The 23452-nt window shown below is 38.6% G+C and overlaps 1 protein-coding gene across 4 annotated transcripts in view; it reads left to right on the plus strand.

The window, feature by feature from the left end:
• The window catches only part of LOC115211051 (phosphatidylinositol 4-kinase beta), a 135880-nt gene extending 124680 nt beyond the window's left edge, over positions 1-11200 (plus strand). For all 4 annotated transcript variants that reach the window (XM_029779926.2, XM_029779928.2, XM_029779927.2 and 1 more), the window contains 7 exons: positions 606-839; positions 1753-1905; positions 2267-2449; positions 3452-3717; positions 5252-5387; positions 7019-7139; positions 8368-11200. In XM_029779926.2, the coding sequence (XP_029635786.1) occupies positions 606-839; positions 1753-1905; positions 2267-2449; positions 3452-3717; positions 5252-5387; positions 7019-7139; positions 8368-8552 (1278 nt within the window). In that variant the 3' untranslated portion in view covers positions 8553-11200. The remainder of the gene's footprint in view (positions 1-605; positions 840-1752; positions 1906-2266; positions 2450-3451; positions 3718-5251; positions 5388-7018; positions 7140-8367) is intronic.
• Positions 11201-23452: the final 12252 nt, after the last annotated feature.

Here is a 23452-nt window from a genome sequence, read left to right on the forward strand (position 1 = left end):
GTTCCCTATCTATATTTCATGTTGGATACTTAACCATAACAGATCATCAGAGAAACAGTTTATTGCATAATGTTACAGTGATCAAATGTTCTAAGGTTGGATAGATATAAGTATTTTGAGAGGAAAATAGATAGAAATCAAATGAAAGGTGAAGAGAGTGAGTGAAGTCAGGATTCTGTTGAAAGAAAGAAAAGAATACTAAAATGGACAATAGTAAAAGGGTAAAAATAATGAAAAAAAAAAAAGTAAAAAAATTCATAAATAAAAATGAAATGCACCCTGGAGATAAAGAGAAGCAAAGTGAAAGAGAAAGGAAAGAAAATTAGTGTCCTCCCTTTCTCTCTCTCCCTCTCTTGTTACTGTATTTTCTTTTCTTTCTCTCTCAAAAGGATATGACAATGACACACTAATAAAGTCAGCAATATGGTGATGATTATAGAATAATCGGAGATATGATAATAATGATAGCATAATCATAGCAATATGAAAATGATGACTATGACTACAGTGATATGATAGTGACAACAGTATGACCATGGTATATAACAATATTTTGATATCAGGCTGATGAAACTGAAGTACCATTTTGTCTCTTATTTATCTAGACTCCCTACTTGATATATGTTGAAGTACTCGAGTGTGAGAACCCAGTCACCAGCCAACTGCCAAGTAAGATCTTGGAAAATACTTTGCGTTTCACCCGTTCAGAGGAGGACTTGACCCATTACTACAACAGAAGCAACAACTCTCCAAAGCCAGAGTTTGCCATTTATGGTACTTCTGACTTTGATGATTCTGACTGTTGGTTACAAGATGATGATGAAATCCTGCAAGCTATGGTATGTTGCTCTCCCCATTTCGTTATATGAATTATTTGAAAGATTCGTGGGAGGGAGTTTTTTCCCTCTTATCTGAGGGGCACAAGCACTCTCACTCACACATACACAAGATAAACTTAAGTTTTCTCCTACAAAATTCACTCAAAAGGCTTTAGTTGACCCAAAGCAATAGTAGAAGACATTTGTCCAAGATGCTATGCAGTGAGTCTGAACCCCAAATCACATGGTTGGGAAGTGAACTTGTTATTGCTTCCCAACCCCTTATCCATGTAACCATGTCTGTGTTCTATAAAATTTAGGTATTTGAATAAAAATTATTGGAACAAGGTTTTTATATTTATTATCGAATAATATTCTGTACTTTTCCTTGTAAGTATTGATTGTGAGAGGAATATAAATATGTACAGACTTATGTTTTTGTCATTGCTTAGTCTGATAAAAATAAGGCCAGTTCTTTTACCCTTTTCAAGACCTTCATAGATTGATGAGAAGGAAGGAAAAGTTGTCCTTAGGCCAGAGATGTGTAACAAATACCTGCAACAGGTTGCTATTGAAGGCACTGAATGACCAGGTAGTGATGTAAAGGCAGGTAGTAAATGAAGTCTGTCTTTTAAAAGAAGAAAGGTCTCTCCTTCAGTGTTCTGGACAGTTTCTGTCTATTTATTTTCACTTTTGTCAACACACACACACTTCTTTGTGAAAATGGATTATGTAATTTCTTTTTTTTTTATAAAGGAAAGTGAATTTATCTTTTCAGTAAACATTTAACTATTAAATGACCATCTGTCTTGTCAACAAACAACCATTTGTCTGATCAATAAACAACCAGTTTACTATTCAGTAAAAAAAATTATATTTTCTGTGCCATCTGCTCTCTTTTTATCAAGATTGTTTTCTTTTCATGTAATTTCAGTATTCAAATCGGTCAAAATCAAGTGATACAATTTCCCAGTTCTCTGCTGAGAGTTCTACGAGTGCTGATAGTAAAGACCCTGTGTACATTGCTGCAGCTGATATTCGCCGACGCCTATCAGAAAACATTGCTGCACCAAAGGGCAAATTTGAGGTACTTCTGACGCTTAATACACATTCTACTTTACCAGTTTATAGGGCCGGGTAATGTGAACAGATGTTTCAAGTTGAGCCAAGTATACGAGTAATATTGATTAGTTGAGGATATATAGGGTAGCAGTTAAGCACCCCTTAATAATAATCCAATCAGAGACTATCCCTATTAAAATGGTCATATTTAAATTAGAATTTCTGTCTGAAATAAAATGGATGAATTTTTCAAGATGTTAGTTTTCTGTGTAAGATGGAAATCATAATTATTTTTTGAGTTTATTCTTGGATAATTAAAATAATGTTTTCCTGTTTTATTGCGAATATATTTTTAATCCTTTTCTTTTTCTTTTTGAATTACCCAGCGAGATCCTGAAGACCCATCTGCCGCTGCCCTGAAAGAACCTTGGGAAGAGAAAGTTCAACGTATCCAGGAAACTTCTCCGTATGGCCATCTACCAAATTGGCGCCTTATGTCTGTCATTATAAAATCTGGAGATGATTTACGACAGGAGTTGTTAGTGTATCAAGTTCTCAAGCAACTGCAGGTGAGTTGTGTTTCGACTTGGGTCAATCTTGATTGATTGTACTTGTGATCAAATGCATTCCAGTTATAACCTTCTTGTCTTTTTGGGTGTAGGTAAAACAAATCACATGCTCTTTACTTATTTGAGACGGTAGGGTATGATCTGAAAAATAATTGGCTGCTGTTTCTTGTGGTTTTGATGATCATATAAAGGCCTGACTAGCCAGTACTTCTGTTTCTTTTATGTTTTCATTTTTGTTTGCTGTATGCTCCCAACGTTCTTGGGGAATACTGATGTATTGCATGGCTATGTTTTGCAACCATCTGCATAGCATCTTGAACACGTATTATCTATCATAGCTTCAAGTTTTCAGTTGATGTAAATTGTGTGGAAGCCCACCCAAATGGCATCCAGCCGTACGAACCATGCCACAGCAGACAGCAGAGTTTGGTGCGGTCTTCTGACATACCAATGCTTGTCCAATTGTCCAACCTGTGCCAGCATGGAAAACACATTAAATGATGATATATATATCTTTTAATGATATATTTCTGTAAATGTAAATACTTTGAGGAAAATCAGTGCATCAGTGAACGTGGATGACTCCCCTGTGCTATTCATGGCACCCACTGGCGCAGGCAATCATTTCTCATTCTTGCCATTGTAAATGTTATAAACCAGTTATTGACCCAATGAAAATCAATAACCAATGATGTTATTGCTCACAGATCATGATGTTAAATAAATAAAAATTGTGGAGAGATGTTAAATGAAGGGCAGATTGATATAAGTAGATATCAAAACCATAACAGTATGTAACAGCATTATTTTAATGTCCCTTGATATGCATATATATAAAATGATCTTCCTTCTCTTGACCAGCATACATTTTCACAGATCCTTTAAACACAACCTTAGGGTTCATAGTTCCTGGTTGCAATGTTGGTTTTTAACTTTGTCTTAACTTTGATACTATATGTGGACAGTTTACTCATCTGCTTTTATTTTTCTACTTTAACACAGAATATCTGGGAAATCGAGCATGTTCCTCTGTGGATACGGCCGTACAATATTGTGGTGACCGCTAATGATAGTGGTATGATTGAGCCAGTGGTCAACGCTGTTTCCTTGCACCAGATCAAGAAACACTCCAAGCAGCTGCTTATCAACTACTTCATCCAAGAGTTTGGCCCTATCAACAGTGAAGAGTTTCTGACGGCCCAGAAGAACTTTGTGCAGAGTTGTGCTGGTTACTGTCTTGTCTGTTACCTCATGCAGGTCAAAGATAGGTGAGTTGCATGATGATCTCAATGGATTACTATATTATGGTCTCTGTGGGATGCCACATCAGGACTTTTTATGGGTTATCAACCATGCTTTCTGTGAATTACAACACCATGGTCTCTATGGGTTACTACATGTAATGGCCTCTGTGGATTATCACATCTATGAGTTGGCACATCATCGTCTCTTTAGATGATGAAAGATTGCTAAGGTAGCTATGGAAAATACTGATAATATTTGGGATGATAGTTAACCTTTAACTAAAATATTGTAGCCAGAAGTGATTTATTGAGAAATAATTGGAGCTTATGGTAATTAGAACAGCTCATAGAAATTTCGAGTGTAGATACATGCGTGCATATACTGTGAAAGACGTTTTAGAAGTGATCCTTTATCTGAGTAATGAAAAATTCTCTCTTTCTCTAAGGTGAGAAGCATAATTTTGGGATATCAAAATCTTCCTCTTTTCACAGCATTTGAATTTATCCAAACTCACAAACTTTACTGTATAATTTTTGCTGATACAAATTGCTATCAGTTTTAGAAAGTTAGGATGGGTGAATGTTAGACTTATAACCATATTAGATCTTAAATAAATCACTGAAGATCCTTCTTGGGGGAGTTATACACCGAAGTAACTTGTCTTCTGCAAGTGTGAAGAAATATTTGAATTCAGCACTGCAGATAATAAATTACTTGAGGGTGCCTGAATATGGTTGCTCAACCTATCAGACAGAGCAGCCAAATTACCCTCAAATTGCACCCTACACTCTTAACCCCTGCAGAAAGCAGGTTTATATAGCAGTCTATCTTTTGTTGAGTAATGTCAAATTTTTTGAGGCAACATGACTTGTTGAAAATATCAATTCCATTTTTGGTATTACTGGAATAACTATGAAATTTAAAGGGTTAAAAAGACCTCAAGATGAACACAGCTGGAATACCTTTGCTGATTGGTCTGCTCAGTCAAAGCTGATCCAAGGATAGCAATAATAAGTGTTAATGTTCTCATTGGACCCATCTTACTCAGAACAGCATAGAATAACAACATTAATAGATTATGGATGATGATGATGATTGTGTAGCCTTACTTTAATGATTTAATTGTGATTTATGCAGATAATTTAGGTTTGACTGACAGAAGAATATAGGGTGTGTGTGTGCCTGTGTCTTGTGGTTGTTTAGTCCCAAGTCAGCCATGAGTAAACAGACTTTAGATCAAAAGTGATCCAGTTGTGACCATTTTACTTCTATTTTTTTTTTTTTACCTTTTCAGGTATAGTGTACCACAGAGTACATTAGCCAATGTTCCCTTCTTTTAAGATGATAGTTTTGCTTGTATTTGCTATTTCTTTCGGGTGGAGCAACCATTAGGGGTTTATTATTTGCAACTGTTATGTAGCTGCAATTTCTAACAGGTCAAGCAATCACATAGGAATATGGTGGTGGGTAACGGGGAAATAAAGATGTTTTATGTGTGAAGTTTTTAAAGTTTTTCTCTGGAAATTGATATTTGATTATCTTCCATTATTTTCACAGACACAATGGAAATATTCTGCTAGACTCAGATGGTCATATTATCCATATTGATTTTGGATTCATTTTGTCGACATCACCTGGGAAGAATTTAGGTTTTGAGAATTCTCCTTTTAAATTAACCCATGAGTTTGTTGAGGTAAGTATTTTCTGATGATTGGAGTTATCTATCTGTGTTACTTCTTTGGTCTAGTTTATTGAATTTATTGTAGCATTGAAGTTGGAATAAAAACTCAGATGTATTTTGTGTACCTCTTTAGTATACTGTTGAAAGTTTCTGTCTTTTGCCTCATATTGCCATTGGTAACATGAGATGATTTCTGTGATGGATAATTCTAAGATAAATGATTGTTAAGATGATTTTCTTACACATCAAAGGTATAATTCAAACAGGTTAACTTCATCATCATTTAACGTCCAATTTCCTTGCCGGTATGGGTTGAACAGTTTGACAGGGGCTGGCTAGGCAGAAGACAGCACTGGGCTTCTCTGTCTGTTGTGGCAGGGTTTTTACAGCTGGATGCCCTTCCTAACACCAATCACTTTACAAAGTGGATCTTTTCTACCTAAAAATGGATATATTCAAAATAATTTAGAGAAGAAGTACAAGGTCATCATTCTTTCCTCTAGCCAGTATCTCATCTGCTCTCATCATCATCATCATCATAATTTAACATCTGTTTTCCATGCTGGCTTGGGTTGGACAGTTTGGCAGTCAGCTGGCATGGTCAGCAGTTTGCACCAGGTTCCATAGTCTGTTTCGACCTGGTTTCTATGGCTGGATGCTTTCCCTAATGCCAAACATTTTATAGTTTGACACCATCACCAGTGCTTTTTACATGGCACAATCACCAGTGCTTTTTACATGGTACCAGCACCAACCAGATCATCAAGTATCTTGCAAGACAAGAACCACTATAATGGGAGGTGTGGGGAGTAATATTGAAGGGGTTGGCTTTGGGCCAGTTGAGAGATTTAAAGTATAGAGGGGACAGACATAGGTGTCTTGCTCTAGTTCCAGCAATTCTTCCTCACATTATATCAGTGTGAGGAAGAATTCTCTTCGTTGACACAATGAATGAGATAACTCTTAATCATCAATATTGAAGCACAGTTAGCCAATTAGACATTGTATGATGAAGAGGGTTGTTGAAATTCAAATTGGTAGATATTTCTTCTTGTAGCACATCAGGACATCTTATTTGAGGTTTCTTTAAAAAAGGCTTAGTTTGCCATTTAGTTTAAACTTCATTTTTGAACTGCAATCACAATGTTTCTCCATCTATGTTCTAAAACACACCTTTCTGTTTGTTTCAGTCATTGGGTGGTGGCCATCTGGAGCACCTCCTTGAAGGGTTTAGCCAAACAAATTGGCCTCAATACTTTTTTTTTTATGTGTCATACTTAATCCATCAGTTTCTTTTGCTGAACTGTTAAGTTACACAAACATAAGGAAGCTAACACTGGTTGACAAGTGGTGGTGGTGAATACAAATACAAGACATACACATACATATATATATGACAAGTTTCCACACAGTTTCCAACTACCTAATCCATTTTCGGTTTGGTGGCTCAGCATTGGCTAGGGGATGACCAGCTGAACAAGCTTCTGATTTTGTCTTAGAGTATTCTTCTTGATAGATTTTCTAACAAGAAATAGGGATTCGTCTGGCATGCTGGCTGACTATCACAAGCATTTCTATGTCCTTGCGCAATGTATGTGTGTGCGTACATATGAATATATATATATTTTATCTCTCTCTTCTAGGTGATGGGTGGCCTTGGCAACGACATGTTTGAATACTTCAAAATCCTGATATTACAAGGGTTTGTAGCCTCAAGAAAACATATGGACAAAATCATACCTCTGGTAGAAATCATGCAGACAGGTAAGATATCAGCATGTACACAATGTTTTTTGTCTCTGTAGTGTATATATGTATGATTAAAAATACACATTGAAAGAGAAATTCAAGTGTAGTTGAAGAGAAAGGGCGGTACTCATGACCTCTTCAGGATCTTCGAGACTGGTGGTAAGAAGCAGGGACGTTCATTAAAGGTACTATGGGCCATGTGGTGTGGTTAAATCGAGCATGTAGTTAACTCTGCCTCTAGCAGGCTTTCATGTAATTATAGTTCAACAATAAACAAAGCATTGTTTAGGAATAATTATCATTACACAAGGGAAAAGGAAATGGCCAAAACTGAGGAGCAAAAATGTTAAAAGGAAAAAAATAATAAAAGAAATTTTGTGGAAAAGGAGTATTTCAGTATTGTTATTCTTGTCATATGAAACTTGAAAATGGCAAAAAAAATCAAGTAAAACCCTCCTAATTCCCTGACCATTTCCTTTCTCATGAGTTTGTGATAGCTATTCAGAAACTCCACCAAGCAATGGACTTGAGTTTCTTTGAACTTGTTACTGTTGTGGACCACCAGGTTTGCTCATCAAGCAAACAAATTTGTTTCAACTGAAACCATCCATCCTTTATTTGGGCAAAGTGTATCTAAAACTTCAGTATATCAAACATGTTCTTCTTTTGAAGAAAATATAACAACTGTTTTGTAGCAGATCAAAAGATGGCATAGGGATTCCATTGTTTGTTTGCTTTGATGTTGAATTATGTCTTATTGCGCACACTTGTAATCAGGTGCTCCATGACTATTTGTAAAGATCCATTAGTCTGTATCTAGTGTGCCTTACTTTTTAAGCTAGTTGAAGGAATTCTGTTGCTATTTCTTGTTGGCCAAGCAACAATGTAGAAGCTTCCTTGGTTCATACTGCAAATGTTGTTACAGTAATAATTATGAGGTCCAGGCCAATTTTGCTTGGTATTGTATATCATGGTAATAACCTTCCAAAGATGTTTTGCTCATTTTGGAATTTTCTCTTCCAGAGCAGATAATTAAATACATCCTCCATTCACAAGGAAGCATCATTATTAAATTTTCTGAATCTACACTGGTTGATCCTTTTATCACTGCCTTAGAGCTCCTGTAGGACATGTTTCTTAAAAGTCAATGGACCAACATTTTTTTAATGTGGCCTACCCTTAGGGTGTATTTAATTGAGTGGGCACATTCTTTATTTATACATGTTTCTTTGTCTTCTTGCAGGTTCACAGCTTCCTTGCTTCAGTCGAGGAGTGAGTACAATCCGTTCCTTGAAGGATCGATTCCACCTGACACTGACTGAAGAGCAGTTACAACTGTTGGTTGACAACATGGTTGAGAGCAGCCTAAATTCCCTCACCACCAAGCTCTATGATGGATTTCAGTACCTTACTAATGGCATCCTTTAAACCTTCTCACCATCTTCACACCTGCTGCATCTGCTCTCCCCATTACTACCACCACAATTACTCTCTTCTATCTCCCCATTGTGATCACTCCTTCCTGATTGACAACCCCAGTTTTGGTGTTTCATGCCCCCCCCCACTCTTACATATTTTTCTTTTTTTTTTAAGTTCTTTCTTCCCATTTTTCTTTTCTTTACTTCTTCTTTCTTACCATATTACTGTTTTCTCTTTTTTCTTGTTACAATCCTTACCATTCAGATTTCCATCTGGCCTTCCACTACTGACCAACACCATCCATCACCACCAAGGATTCCTTCAGTTTCCACAACTGCTCTTTCAGTTGTTTGCTGATCTTTATTTGGTAGACATTACTCTGAACATACAACATCCAACTAGACTCAACTGCTTACCCAGCTCACTTGACCTGGCCTACTCTTGTTTTTAGTATTTGTTGTAAAATAACTCTGGTGGAGATATATATATATATATATATATATATATATATATATATATATATATATATCCACTATCCCATCCTTTACACTTTGTCTTTACCACCACCTCAACTGTCACTACAACTAGGATTACTGTAATCACCATCACAGTCAACTATAACATTGTTGTTGCTTTCCCACAATCCTTTATTATACCCTCTTTCCTTCATTTTGAAATTTCTACCCACCCATCTTCTATCACCTGCCTACAAATTGTTCCACCAATTGCAAGTGAGACTGAAAAAGAACTTGCCAAACCCAATTTTGATTAGTCCATTCCTTTTCTCTTCTCCTCTCTCTGGAATGGTTTATTCAAAATTTATGAAGCATATTGTGTCCCTTGTTCAGCTTCAAGTGAGCTCAAGAGCTCTGGACAATTTGGGTGAATGTGTATAAGTAAAATGGGTGACTTGCGGGGTACATTGATGGACAGTCTATCTAAAGCTTACCTGACTTTGGCTATTTTGGAGGAATGTATGTGTGTGCATCTGTGATTGATCAAGTTCATTGTTAGGACAATATTATTGCAATCCTGCTCATGTTGCACTCTTTACTTCATTTAAGAATTGCCTGAGGTAAACTGGTTTCCTACTCAGCAGAGTTTGTCTCCTACTGGTTTTTAACCCTGCTAACTTCCAAAAGTGAAGTGAAAGTGTGTTACAAGTTCGTATGGATTGTGAAAATATTAATTTAGTTGTGACGATGGCCTATATTTTTATGTTCTCATGTTAAATCTGACAGAGTTCATCTTTGTCATTCATCCTTTCTGGGTTGATAAAATGTAGTACTGATCAAGTGCTGGGGTCAATATAACTGGCTATACCCATTTGCTGTATTTGAGTCTTTATACCTATGTTAGAATCTGGGGCAGTGAGCTGGCAGACTCGTTAGCACGCTGGACAAAATGCATTTCTTCCAGCTTTATGTTCTGAGTTCAAACTCTGCCAGGTTTAGCTTTTGTCTTTCATCCTTTCAGGGCCGATAAAATAAGTACCAATTGAGCCCTGGGCTTGATGTAATCGCAGGTGGATGATAGAGTAGCATTCACTCCATGCACACACACACACAGCAACACACCCTCATGTCAAACAGATTAAAAATAATATAGATTCAATAAGGTTAATAAATTAGCTCCATAGATTAGTATTAATGTATTTGAGTAAGTTACTTGTGTTAGATTACACATTATATACTGCGTTTGTGTCTGAATGTGGGAGTAGAGGTAGAGGTGTTGGGTGTGTTTCAGTATACTGGTCTTGGGTGCCTTTGGTGGAGCAGAGAAGTCAAATGTGTTGTGGTGATGGTGGTCAACAGTTAAAGAGAGAGGAGGGAAGCTTCATGCAGTGATGGTGATGTTAATCAATGGTGGTACTGGTGGTAATGAAATGTACAAGATGGAAGAGAGGGAGGGGGGGACATAGTCAGGATATATTTCTCTGGTAGTGGTGGGTTTGTTTTTTCCAGTATATTACTGGTATGTATTTTATCTGAGACATGGAGGAATGGAGTCACAGCATAGTAAACCATGCCATCCTAATCGCATCCCAACCAACTGGATTTGGAACTCTGAGAAAAGAACATGGAGGGTGGATGTTTGTGAAAGTGCGCTCGCTCGTTTGCTGGTTGCTTACCACCTGTGTCGACACTCTTGCCTTCAACCACAACACCAGCTTTCTTATTCTCTCTTTAAGAAATTCTCTTTGATACCTCCCCCCCCACACACACCATGCACACATACATACTTACTTACATGTGCACATATGTATATACGTGTGTTATATATATATATATAATATATATATATATATAATATATATATATATATTTTTATACACACACACATACTGTAATGGGAGCTAACCTTACTAAAGGCTTGGCTTTGATTATACAATTTCAAACCTCCTGTGTGTTCCCTTGGGCAAGGCACATAACTTTGTTTTCTTGGGTGTGCTGTGATTGACAAACAGCAGATCCCATTCAGACTCCAAGGTTGAATGCTCAGCAGCAGCAGCAGGAGCCGAGTATCTCACTGTAAAAAGATTAAAAAAAAACAAAAAAAGACAATAAGCTGTAACAAAATTTGAAGGAAGAAGAATTAAATTAATAAAGATAACTCAGCCATTCTAACATGGAAAAAAAATATAAATGTAAAAAGCAGAAAATGAACCGCTAATAATATTACATGTATATATATAACATATATGTAATAAATATTCCTTCAAAACCAAAAAAGGAAAGAACAAAAATGTTGCAATGTAAAGAGAAGACAATGTAAATAAGAGTTCTTTTAATTGGAATTAAATTGTAAATTGTAAAATGTATTTTTTTTTATATATTTTAAATCTCTTTCTCTCTCTCTCTCTCTCTCTCTCTCTCTTTGCTTTTCTTTTTCCTTCTTTTCTCCTCCTATCTTGGAATCTCTTTCAGTTACAAAGAAAAGATAAATGTTTTAATTAAAACACTTAAATTTTTTTTTCAAATTTCTTCTGTGTATGTAGGTATGTGTTTGCCTTAAATGTGCGTTGTTAAATCACAGGCCAAGCCTGGTTGAGTAGACATAGGATCAGAAATGTTCTATTTGTGGGAGATTGAACTGTATTTTTTTTTTATATAGGGCGAACAGCCATGTAGAGGCTTATATGAACATGCAATATGTTTTTCTATATAGATGCTAAATCTGGTAACATCATATATATTTTACACAAATGACAATGTTGATGGTACATTTTGTAAAATAGTAAAAAAAAAAATCCTGCAAAAAACAGAAAAATAATAACAAAGCAATCCCCCACCCAAAGAAAATTAAAAAATAATTATGATTATCATTTTTACACCATTTTGTCCATAATGGGCTCATGTATTTGACAGAATTTCGACAAAATAGTTAAGATATTTCTATTAAATATTGATGAAAACATTGATGTTATAAATATATAATAATAATAGTAGGATGTGTGGTAGCAAAAATGAAACAATATCACATGTTGCAAGTGAGTGTAGCAAACTAGCCCAAAAGGAGGCATGACTACCTGTCTGATAAGAGTACACAAGGCACATGCATCACAACCACATCTGTGTGACATGGTGATCCCTTCAAGATAAACAGTGCCTGACCTTGCAGGTTACAATTTTCTTCAGGTTGAGTAGCCCATCCCATTCAAAAGGTCCCTGAATAAGGGTTGTTTTAAGGATGATGAACAAAACACCCATGTTTCCAGAGGTGAATTATTTAAACTTCAAAGAATTCCTCTCAATACATGACTACGATGCTCCCTCGCTACTTCTGCTCATGATCACAGCACATATCGTCAGCCACTAAGGGACATTTTCAACTAGTTAAGGTCAAACAACAGACAAGCAGATCTGTGGTATTGAGCAGAATATTTGCTCTCGTCCATCTTTTATACCTAGACAAAACAATGTACATCATAACACTTCCAATCAGTTAAGATTAGAAGCCATGAGAGCCACTGCTTAGTACTGCATCAGGGCATATAGGGTGTGTGACAGTGAAAACGAAACATCACATGGTGTGAATGAAAGTAGCAAAATGGCCCAAAGGAGGCATGATAACATAGTTAAATTTGTTCACTGGAGATTGTGTGAGAAGTACCGTCCTGGAAGAACATGGAAATGCTACAAACATAAACCAGAAGGCGTCACTGAGAATCATGAGTATAAGATCTTGTGGGACTTTACAATCCAATGTGACTCTCTAATTGATGCCAGAAGACTAGGCATTGTTGTAGTGGATAGAAGGAAGCTAAGATCATAGATATTGCCATACCTGGGAATACATGTGTATGTAACAAAGAGCTGTTGAAGGTGGAAAAATATACTAAATGACAAAATGGCTAGAATGTTGGCAATGAAGAGAGTAGCTGCCATCCCCATAGCTGTAGGAGCACTGGGAGTAATAACAACCAAGTTTGAGGAATATGTTAGACATACTGGAATTGACATGATGGTAGAGCATGCTCCAAAAATGCTCTATTGGTACTTGAGTGTTAAGTATCTTCCATGGTGCTTAACATCTAGGTACCAAATCTTAATTTGTAGAAGGAGGCCATGTGAGACCTTTGACAATAGGTTGCTGTCCACTTTCACAGAATTAATTGGAGCAAGTAAGATCAAGAGCTCTGAGAAATAAAATATAATAATAATAATAATAAATGGGGTTTTATGGGATTTTTACATAGAGACAGATATGATTATGGAGAAACACACACACACAAAAAGCAAAAGAAATGTGTAAAGTCGATGAATTTGCAATGCTATGTGATACTAGAATGGATGCCAAAGAAATTAAGAAATAAAATATAAATACCTGAGAGATGAAGAGATTGTGTATGATTAAGATGACAATTGTTCTTGTGGTAACTGGTGCTCTTGAGAGGCTGAAGGATTCTGAAACTGGGACAGAAAAGTGGCATCCTGTATTCTACAAGAATCTTGGAGACTTTTGAGATTTGAAGAGAACTGTTTTCACAATACTGCAAAACAACATCCCTGCTAACTAATATAATGTAATAGCTTTACAGTAATAATAATGGTTGCTGCCGTAGATGTGTGGTTAAGAAGCTTGCTTACCAACTACATGGTTTGGGTTGTCTCACTGCATGGCACCTTGGGCAAGTGTCTTCTACTATAGCTTCCAGCTGACCAAAGCCCTGTGAGTGGATTTGGTAGACAGAAACTGAATGAAACCTGTGGTATTTATGTGTGTGTGTAATTGTGTCTCCTTGTCTTAACATAGCATGATTATTGTAAATAAATGTCATTCATTTCCAATATTCTGCGTAAACAAGTTTGACCATGGGTAAGTATTACCTTGGTTGGAAACAGGTGAAGGTTGGTGACAGGAAGAGCATCCAGCCATTAAAAGAAAATCTGCCTCAAATTTTATAAACTTGGATAGTGCTGGATATATTAAACAATGCAATGTAGTCTTTGATATAAGATTAAATGAGATGGTCATGGCTGGAATATGTCCCCCCCCCCATCAGAATTTACTTGGGATTAAATAACAACTATGACATCATGAACAATAATAATGAAACTAAGTACTAAAAGTACTAAATTAAAAGAATCTAAGTATAGAATTACTGATAAATAACTGGAATTGGATCACTGTTAATAATTATAGAATTCCTTAAATAAACTATGTAAACAGCTGTAGCAGCTGGTGTGTACCTTTGTTCGGAAGTTGGTAACAACAATATCGCATTAACCCTTTAGCATTTAGACCAAGCATAACTGGTTTCAATATTCTTCCTATTTTATGTTCAAACTGTCAAAATCTGGCTCTTTATGTCAATCACCTCATCAAAATTCTTAAAGTTACATGATAATGCATAATTAATTATAAAATAATATGAATCAATAAGTATTAGATTTGACAGTATCACCTGAATGCTGAAAGGTTAATGGCAGTCCCCTTTCAATAATGTAACTGTGGAATGTTATCACTGTACTTACCTATTTCTTTACTACCCACGAGGAGCTAAACACAGAGAGGACAGACAAACAGATTAAGTCGATTATATTGACCCCAGTGCGTAACTGGTACTTATTTAATCAATCTCGAAAGGATGAAAGGCAAAGTCGAGCTGGGCGAAATTTGAACTCGGAACATAGCGGCAGACGAAATACCGCTAAGCATTTCGCCCAGCGTGCTAACGTTTCTGCCAGCTTCCCGCCTTATCACTGTACTTACCAACACCACCTGTAAGGTGGATAAACTGAAATTTGTTGATTATATTAAACGTAGATGACTATGTTAATGTAATAACATTTTAAATAACAGGAAAATATTTTCTTTTATCAAACTCTAGCTCAATGACTGTGTCTAAGAAAGACAAATATGCAAACTATTCAACAACAGTTTTTCTCTACTGTCTTATGTGTGCATATATGCATCTAACAGTCAATTAGGGAGCTGTCTACATTGTAGATAGACTTCAATATAGCAGCCACATATCCCTGATGTCTTGCAAATGTTTTCCCTCAAACCACACAACTGCTGTATTACCCAACCAAGGTACCCTAAAATTCTTGGGTTCTATACGAAACAATGAATAGGTTCAATATATGCAAATGTATTTTTGAGTAACATTTTCTTTAATTCTTACCATCATGATCATCATCAATCATCAGTGGTGATGATGATTGCTTTTTCATGCATGGATTAGATGAAACTATGTTGAGGTGGAGTTTTTTGCTATTAGATACCAAGTAACATAATAATCCCTCTGTTTCTTGAACAAGAATACAAACATTGTTACATGGAAGACTAGAAACAAACATTACATGAACATTGAGGCTTTTTGTTTATAGCCATGAGGACACAGGGAAATACAAACTCTGTCACATCTACATAAATATGTACATTTATATATGGCTGGCTTCTTCAGTTTCTGCCTACCAAATTCACTTATAAGGTATTGGCCAACACATAGTTATAGTCGAAGAAACCAGCTGATGGTATCTACTCAATGGGACTGAGCCCCTAACCACATGAACTTCTTAACCATATAGCCATAGTGTACCTGCTACATTTATACTTTTATCGTATAGACACAGCAAAGTGGTGAGCTGGCAGAATCCTTAGCATGCCAGACAAAATGCTTAGCAGCATTTCATCCATTTTTATGTCCTAAGTTCAAATTCTGTTGAGGTTGACTTTACCGTTCATGCTTTCGGGGTTGATAAAATAAATACCAGTGGACTGCTGAGGTCAATGTAATCGACTAACCGCCTCCCCCAATATTTCAAGCCTTGTACCTATAGTAGAAAGGATTATATACATACTGCATATTCCCTAATGTAGGGAAATCCTAGCATTTCCATGTTACTAAAGAAACCCTGCAGCAAAAGTGACTTCACAGGGAGTTTGGTCTAAGCAAGTTCTTGCCTAAGGCTAAAGGATTAATAGTAAAATGACATGCTGGAAACAGTTGCCAAATCACACCCTGCTGCCTTCTGTATTTATGTATGTGGGGGTACCCAAAACAAACTGAAATTTTTACAATATTATTTCATAATCAAGTCCTACCTCTGGTCGCATGCTGTAGTGCTGACAGGGAAGGTGAATTGAGGGCGAATCGAAGTAAAGTAGATACCCCCGTCAACGATGCTATCTCTGATACCCCTTATTCTGCTTGTTCCCCAACTCCCGCCCCTCAAACTTCACAGCTCAGCATCGTCTATACCAACTCATGCTCCTTATTTCCAAAGTTCAGCAAACTATTTACACTGGCCATACGTGACTCCCCTCATGTGATAGCTATCACCGAAACTTGGCTGATTCAAGCAGTAAAGGACTCGGAAATCCACCTACAGGGCTACGCCCTCTTCAGATGTGACAGAGAAAAAAGGCGAGGTGGAGGTGTTGCTGTGTATGTTAAATCTGATCTCAAACCGTCCAGCGGTATTCTACCCACTAATGCTCAACCTACAACAAAATTCGATGCTGTCTATTGCAAGCTGAGCCTATTCGGGTTTTGCCTGCCCGTGTTGGCTGTCTACAGGCCGACCCCCAGACGATGCTCATTTACTCGAAGCGATAAGATTCATTTCAGCCTCACATGACTGTTTGATACTAGGAGACTTCAACACTCCCACGATCGATTGGCCCGCATCAATCTGTACATCATCTTCCCGGTTTGGCCAGGCCCTTCTTGACATGGCTGAAGATTGTTTTCTATCGCAACATGTTGAATATCCGACAAGGCATCGGTCTGGGCAGCAGCCATCTATGCTGGATCTGGTATATTCTCCCGCTATCCAAGATCAGTGTCAGACGTATCTGTGTGCGCCCCTCTTGCCAAGAGTGATCATGCGGTCCTGAAGTTCGTCATGCACACAACTTTTTCTACGCCCACGACTACTTCGCTGCCACGTAGAGTCTTCTCTGCAATTAATCTTGAAATTCTAACTGAGGCTTCCGCGCTTCTGGACTGGCGATCCCGGATGACGATGTCCTCAGTTGAGTTGACGAACTATGGTCATCCCTCAAAGCATATGTAACTGACCAGGCAGTTCCCATTGGGCTTCCCAAGAAGAAGAAACACAAGTCCTGGGTGACGAAGAAGGTTAAACGAGAACTTCAACTCAGAGATATTGCTTGGGCTGAATGCAAAAATCTGGATTTGACTGCAGCTTTTGAGGTGTACAAAACTCAACAAGACCGAGCCATGAAAATTGAAAAGGAAGAATGCTTTAGTTATGAATACAGAATCGCGGCAAATGCCAGTAGCAATCCAAAAACCTTCTTTGCCCATGTCCAATGGAATTCCCACTTGAACAACCAAATTGCAACGTTGGTAGACTCAACAAGCGTATCGATTGAGGACCCTTATCATCAGAGTCAATTATTTGCCAAGGCTTTTTCAACTATTTTCAAACAAGATGATGGTCGTGAACCCCCTCCATTTGATAGATCGGTACCTCCAATGCTTCGATTGGATGAAGTCAAACGTGTTATTCAAGGCCTCGATGTCAACAAGGGTCATGGCCCTGACGGCATACACCCACGGGTTATCAAAGCGTTGGCTCCGGTCATCTGCGAGCCCTTAACACGTCTATTCAATATGTCATTGGCGATGGGTGTTATACATGCGGACTGGAGAACAGCGATAATCTGCCCAATTTTCAGAAAGGGAGCCGCGAAGACCCGCTTAACTACCGAGCGGTTTCCCTTACATCAATAATCAGCAAGATGTTCGAAACCATCCTTAAGAAAAGTATGATGCTCCACCTCCAAAACACAGCCTCTATCTCTGATTCCCAACACGGCTTCATGCCGAAGAGATCATGCTTGACCAACTTACTGGTAATGGAAGAATTGGTGACGCGCATCCTCGATGATAGTGATGCTGTTGACATCGTTTTATTGGACTTTGCCAAAGCTTTTGACTCAGTAAACCACCGCCTATTACTTGTCAAGCTTCAAGCATATAGTTTCCATCCGGATATTGTATGATGGGTTGGTGCCTTCCTCTCAGATCGCTCCTTCCAAGTCCAAGTTAATGGTTCGCGGTCCGACGTCTCCAGTGCGAGCAGTGGCGTGCCTCAAGGTTCAGTGCTTGGGCCCTTATTGTTCTTAGTCTTCATAAATGACTTGCGTGACGACCTCATGCAACACACCCTTCTATTTGCCGACAATGTCAAACTGGTCGCTCCGGTGATATAGAGGATCTTCGTCGATGCCTCCACCAAATTTGGAGGTGGTCTAATGAATGGGACCTGTGTCTGAACGTGTCAAAGTGCTGTCATCTGCCTGTTGGCTCTCCTCCTGCAACTCAACTTGATTTCGAGCCGGGTCGTCTGCTGCTGGAGAGGACCGATCAGGTAAAGGACCTAGGTATCTTGGTGGATTCCTCCTTTTCGCCTTCGGCCCAGTGCGTCCATGCTGCCAACAAAGCACGCGGAATTCTGTTCTTGATTCGACGGTCATTCGGAATGCTCACAGCAGCCATATTCCTACCACTCTATGTCACGCTGGTGAGACCCATATTGGAGTACAGGATTCAAGCCTCTTCTCCTTATCTCCTCAAAGACATACAGCATCTCAAAAGAGTCCAGAAGCTGGCTACCCGCATGGTTCATGGTCTCAAAAATTTGTCTTATGAAGAAAGGCTGAGGACGCTCGACCTTTATTCTCTAGAAAAACGCCGCCACTGTGGTGATCTCATTCTCACTCACAACATCATAAGCGGAAAGTGTAACCTCTCGAAAGAGCTGTTCTTCACTCCTGCTCCAGAGCGTCGGCTGCGGGGTCATTCCGAAAAGCTCTACCTGTGACGATTTCATCTCAATCAAAGGAGAGGAGCTTTCTCCGTCCGGGTTGCGGATCCGTGGAACAAGCTGCCAGACGAGATGGTGAAGATGCCGACGACCGCTTTGTTCAAAGTCTCTCTTGACCTCAAGTGGCCTGAACTCTTTACATGAACACCACCCTGTACATAACTCCATGTCCCCCTACATGGCCTTGCTATTTGCTTTTGAGCCAAACTAACTAACTAACTAACATTCACTTAGTTTTACATGTTTACACTTTTACCGCCTTCAAAGTATTCTCCAGTTGAAGCCATGCATTGGTCCAGACACGGCCTCCACTGTTCAAAGCAGTGCTGTAACTCTTGCAAAGTGATGCCTTTTTTACGCTTTTCTTCACCACTTTCACATTTGCAAAATATTTTCCTTTAAGGACTTTTTACCTTTGGGGGAACAAAAAACAAGTTGCAAGGTGCAAGATCGAGTGAATTGGGAGGGTGCATAGTGGGGTCATGCCATTTTGGGTCAAAATCTGTTTCAGACTCAAAGCAGTGTGTGCAGGTGCATTGTTGTAATGAAGCCACCACTCTCCCCTTTGCCACAGGTCATGGAGTTTTTGTCTCACTGCATCTTTCAAACACTTCAGAACTGCCAAGTAAAATATCTGGTTAACAGTTTCACCAAGTTCTGTTTGAGCATTTCCCTTTGCAATTCCCTTTGCATGAAACAAACCAGCATTGTCTTGACATTGGACTTCACTTGACCTGCTTTTTTGGGGTGGGGCAAGATTAAATGCTTCCATTGATTTGACTATTGCTTTGTTTCCAAGATATAGCCATAGCTCCAGCTTTTGTCACCAGTGATGGCCTTTGAAAAGAGGTTCAGATCAACTTCCAACTGTTCTTTCAGTTCACGACATGCAACCTCCATGAGCAAGCAAGGCACAAATCTTGCTGCAATTCTTTTCATTTGCAATTCCTCACTAAACATTTGTTGGCAGGAGCGCCAGGGCCCACCTGTTCATCAATTGTTCTGATGCCTGAGGGTCGCATCAAGTGGCTTCTACTGGCAGACGCCTGAACTACAATGGGTTTGTCCCACAGAGAATATTTCTGGTTACTTTTTGGTACCCCCTTGTATATAAGAACTAGTAATAGAGCCTCTACACGATATCTCAACTTGATAGGCATAGCAGCCAAATCCCTTTCACATCACACCCTTATGGCTATATGTACAAGATAAACTAACACAACATTATGGCTATGCCTGATAGAAATAGTAAACAATTCTTACTCAAATCACATCCCTTCTGTCTCAGCCACCCCCACTCTCTTAAATACACTCCCACTCAGTTGAGTGGACTTTCTTCTTTCCTTTCTTTCCTTTCTCTTGCAAATTATTTGGTGATCTCTCTTATGCTGGTGTCATGAAAAAAAGGACTTAATACACACTGTAGAATGGTTGGTTTTAGGAAGGGTATCCAGCTGTAGAAGACAAGCCAAAGCTGACATTGGAGCCTGATACAACTCTGAGACTAGTCATCTTATCAAACTGTCCTACATGTGCCAGCATGAAAAACTTACATTAACCAAAGATACACACACACACACACCTTCATCATCACTTTTCCATGCTTACATAGATTGAACAGAAGTTTGTTGAAGTAAATTTTCTATGTTTCCAAGCAAAGAAATATTTCCTCATAACCATGGAAGATTGGAATTGAAGGACACCACTTGCATGACAGTGACACTCATTTACAACTATCATGCAATGTCAAAGCAGTAACACACACATGAAAAGCACTCATACCAGTGTTACATAAAAGCACCCAGTACACTTTATAAAGTGGTTGGTGTTATGAAAGGAATCCAGCTCTAGAAACCATGCTAAAATAGACAAGGATCCTAGGCAGCTCTTGGTAAAACTGTCCAACCCATGTCAGCATGGAGAACAGACATTAAATGATGATGATGATGATGATGATTATGATGATACATACAATCTGCCAGTCTGAGAAGGACATGGTGGTAGAATGGCGAGGAAGATAAGGCTGTAAAAGTGAAGAGACAGGCTTGGAAAGACTGGAGAAATGGAGGTAGCAAAGAGCTATATCAGGTAAGGAGGAATGAAGTTATTCAGAAAGATGTCATCCCTAATCACTGGTGTAGCAGCATTATAGTCAGCTTCTACAAGGGATGCCTTAGATAATAGTTATTACAGAGATATCAAATTTCTGGACCTTGTTATGAAAGTTACAGAGAGAGTTCTAGCCCAGACAATCCAGAAAAAATTGACTAGATGAAATGCAGTTTGGCTGGAAAAAGCACGACTGGTGTTTCTTCGTAGACAACTGCAGGAGAAGTGTTTACTTGGCACCCATTGATTTAGGGAAAGTCTTTAACAGAGTACTTCACTCTGTGATATGGTGGTCTCTGAGGAAGCTAGGGGTAGATGAATGGCTTGTGAAAGCTGTACAGGCCACGCACATGCTGTCAGTAAGGTAAGAGTTAACCATGATGAATTTAGGGTACAGGTAGGCATTCACCAAGGCTCAGTTCTCAGTCCTCTCCTATTCATCATTGTCCTCCAGGCCATAACAGGAATTTAAGATTAGCTGCCCCTGGGAACTACTACATAATGATCTTGTTCTCATAGCAGATTCTGTAACAACTAGAAAAGAAATTCCAGATGTGGAAGCAAAACCTAGAATCTAAGGGTCTTAAAATTAACTTAGCAAAGACCAAGGTTCTAGTAAGCAAGAAAACAGATGTGTTCAAGTGTGGAAGATGCAGAGAAACCATAAAGTCTATAGATACATGGGAAATTTTCTCAAATGTCCTGGGGGAAGAGGTGTTTCTCTAGAGGTAGTGGATAACTTCTGCTATCTAGGAAACCTAATTAGCAGTGGAGGAGGATGTTTTAAAAGTGTAATTGATAGAGTAAGAATAGGATGGAGAAGACTCAGAGGGTTTTTACCTCTGTCAGCAATGACAGTCTTTCATTTCAGCTGAAAGGAAGATTGTATGATGCTTGCGCACAAGCAGCAATGCTACATGGTAATGGAACAATGGCCCTAAATGCAGAGGACATGTGAAAACTAGAGAGGAATGAAGCTAATGTGCAGTATCAGTGTGCATGTATGACAAAGTGCTAATGCAGTGGCAGAAAAGTTAAGCACAAGAGGACTTAGATGAAGTGTGCAAGATAGAAGACTGGTCTGATTTGATCCTGTGATGCATATGAACGAGGGCAGTTGAATAAAGAAGTACTGATCACTAAAGTGGATAGAATTTGTGAAAGAGGAAGACTCAGGAAGACATGGGACGAAGTATTGAAAGCTTATCTCAAGATGCTGAACCTTACAGAGAAGATAACAAAGGACTGAAATGACTGGAATCTTGCTGTGCTCAAGAAGACCTGACCACCACAACAAAATTGATATCCTAAAACCATCTTGTATATGTGTGGCTTTGCTCCACCCCCATTCTCTCTGCACTGTCAAGCATTTTCCCTGCATCTCAACCTCTAACACTCATCCCTTCTCTATATACTTCTTGGCTGCTGTATATATAAGAGTGAAACAGGCACAAGCTACATTGTTTTCCTTTCCCCCTGGAACCACTTCCATTTCTCATTATCTTCTCTTGCTCACTGTTCCCACCAATCACCGCCTTTCTGTGCCTTCAGCCATTGCTCTCTTACCTCTTTGCTATACCCCATCCTTAACACTTCTCTTATCTTCTACCACTCACAATGCCCTCACATATCTACCATAACACCCTTGATCCACTTCTATATCTTTCATAATCACATACTACAGTCACATCTATCCCACCACTAACCATTTCTCCTCACACTCTTATGAAACTTTCTCCTCTATCTCCCCTGCCCACCCTCTTCAATCTTCTCTATCACTTCACCTCCCACTGTACCTTGAGAGTTCCAATACATCTCCACCACCATCTCTTCTCTCTAAATCCCTCTTTCCTTTCTTTTCCAACAAGCGTATCCATGTATCTCCTCTACAGCAAGACTCTATTTCTATCCCTCTATTATTCTTTTTAACCCCTCCATCAACTAGTACAAAGCCATCTCACAGAATATTCTTCCTCCTTTCAATCAAGGAGTCTTTGTCTTGTAAGTTAATTGGTGCCACAGAAGTGCCACAAAAAGTACCCAGTACATTCTGTAAAGTGGTTGGTATTAGAAAGAGCATCCAGCCATAGAAACCATGCCAAAGTAGACAATAGAGCTTGGCATAGACCTCTGGCTTGCCAGCTCTAGTTAAACCGTCCAACCCATGCCAGCATAGAAAAAAGGAAGTTAAATGATGATGACGATGATAAATGAAATACTATTATAATGAATACTAGTGTAAGAAATATTTCAGTTTAACAAATATTTTTTGGTCCCTGGTCATAATGCTATTGAAGCAATCATCATCAACATCATCATCGTCTAACATCTGCCTTCCATTCTAGTATGGGTGGGATAGTACCACAAGAGCCGGCCAAGCCGAAGCCTGCACCAGACTTCTCTGACTGTTTTGACAGGATTTTTACAGCAGGATGCTCTTCCTATCACCAACCACTCAGCAGAGTGTTAATTGAACCTCTTTATAACAAAATT

Source organism: Octopus sinensis, linkage group LG4 (assembly GCF_006345805.1).
Source record: "Octopus sinensis linkage group LG4, ASM634580v1, whole genome shotgun sequence".
Lineage (NCBI taxonomy): Eukaryota > Metazoa > Mollusca > Cephalopoda > Octopoda > Octopodidae > Octopus > Octopus sinensis.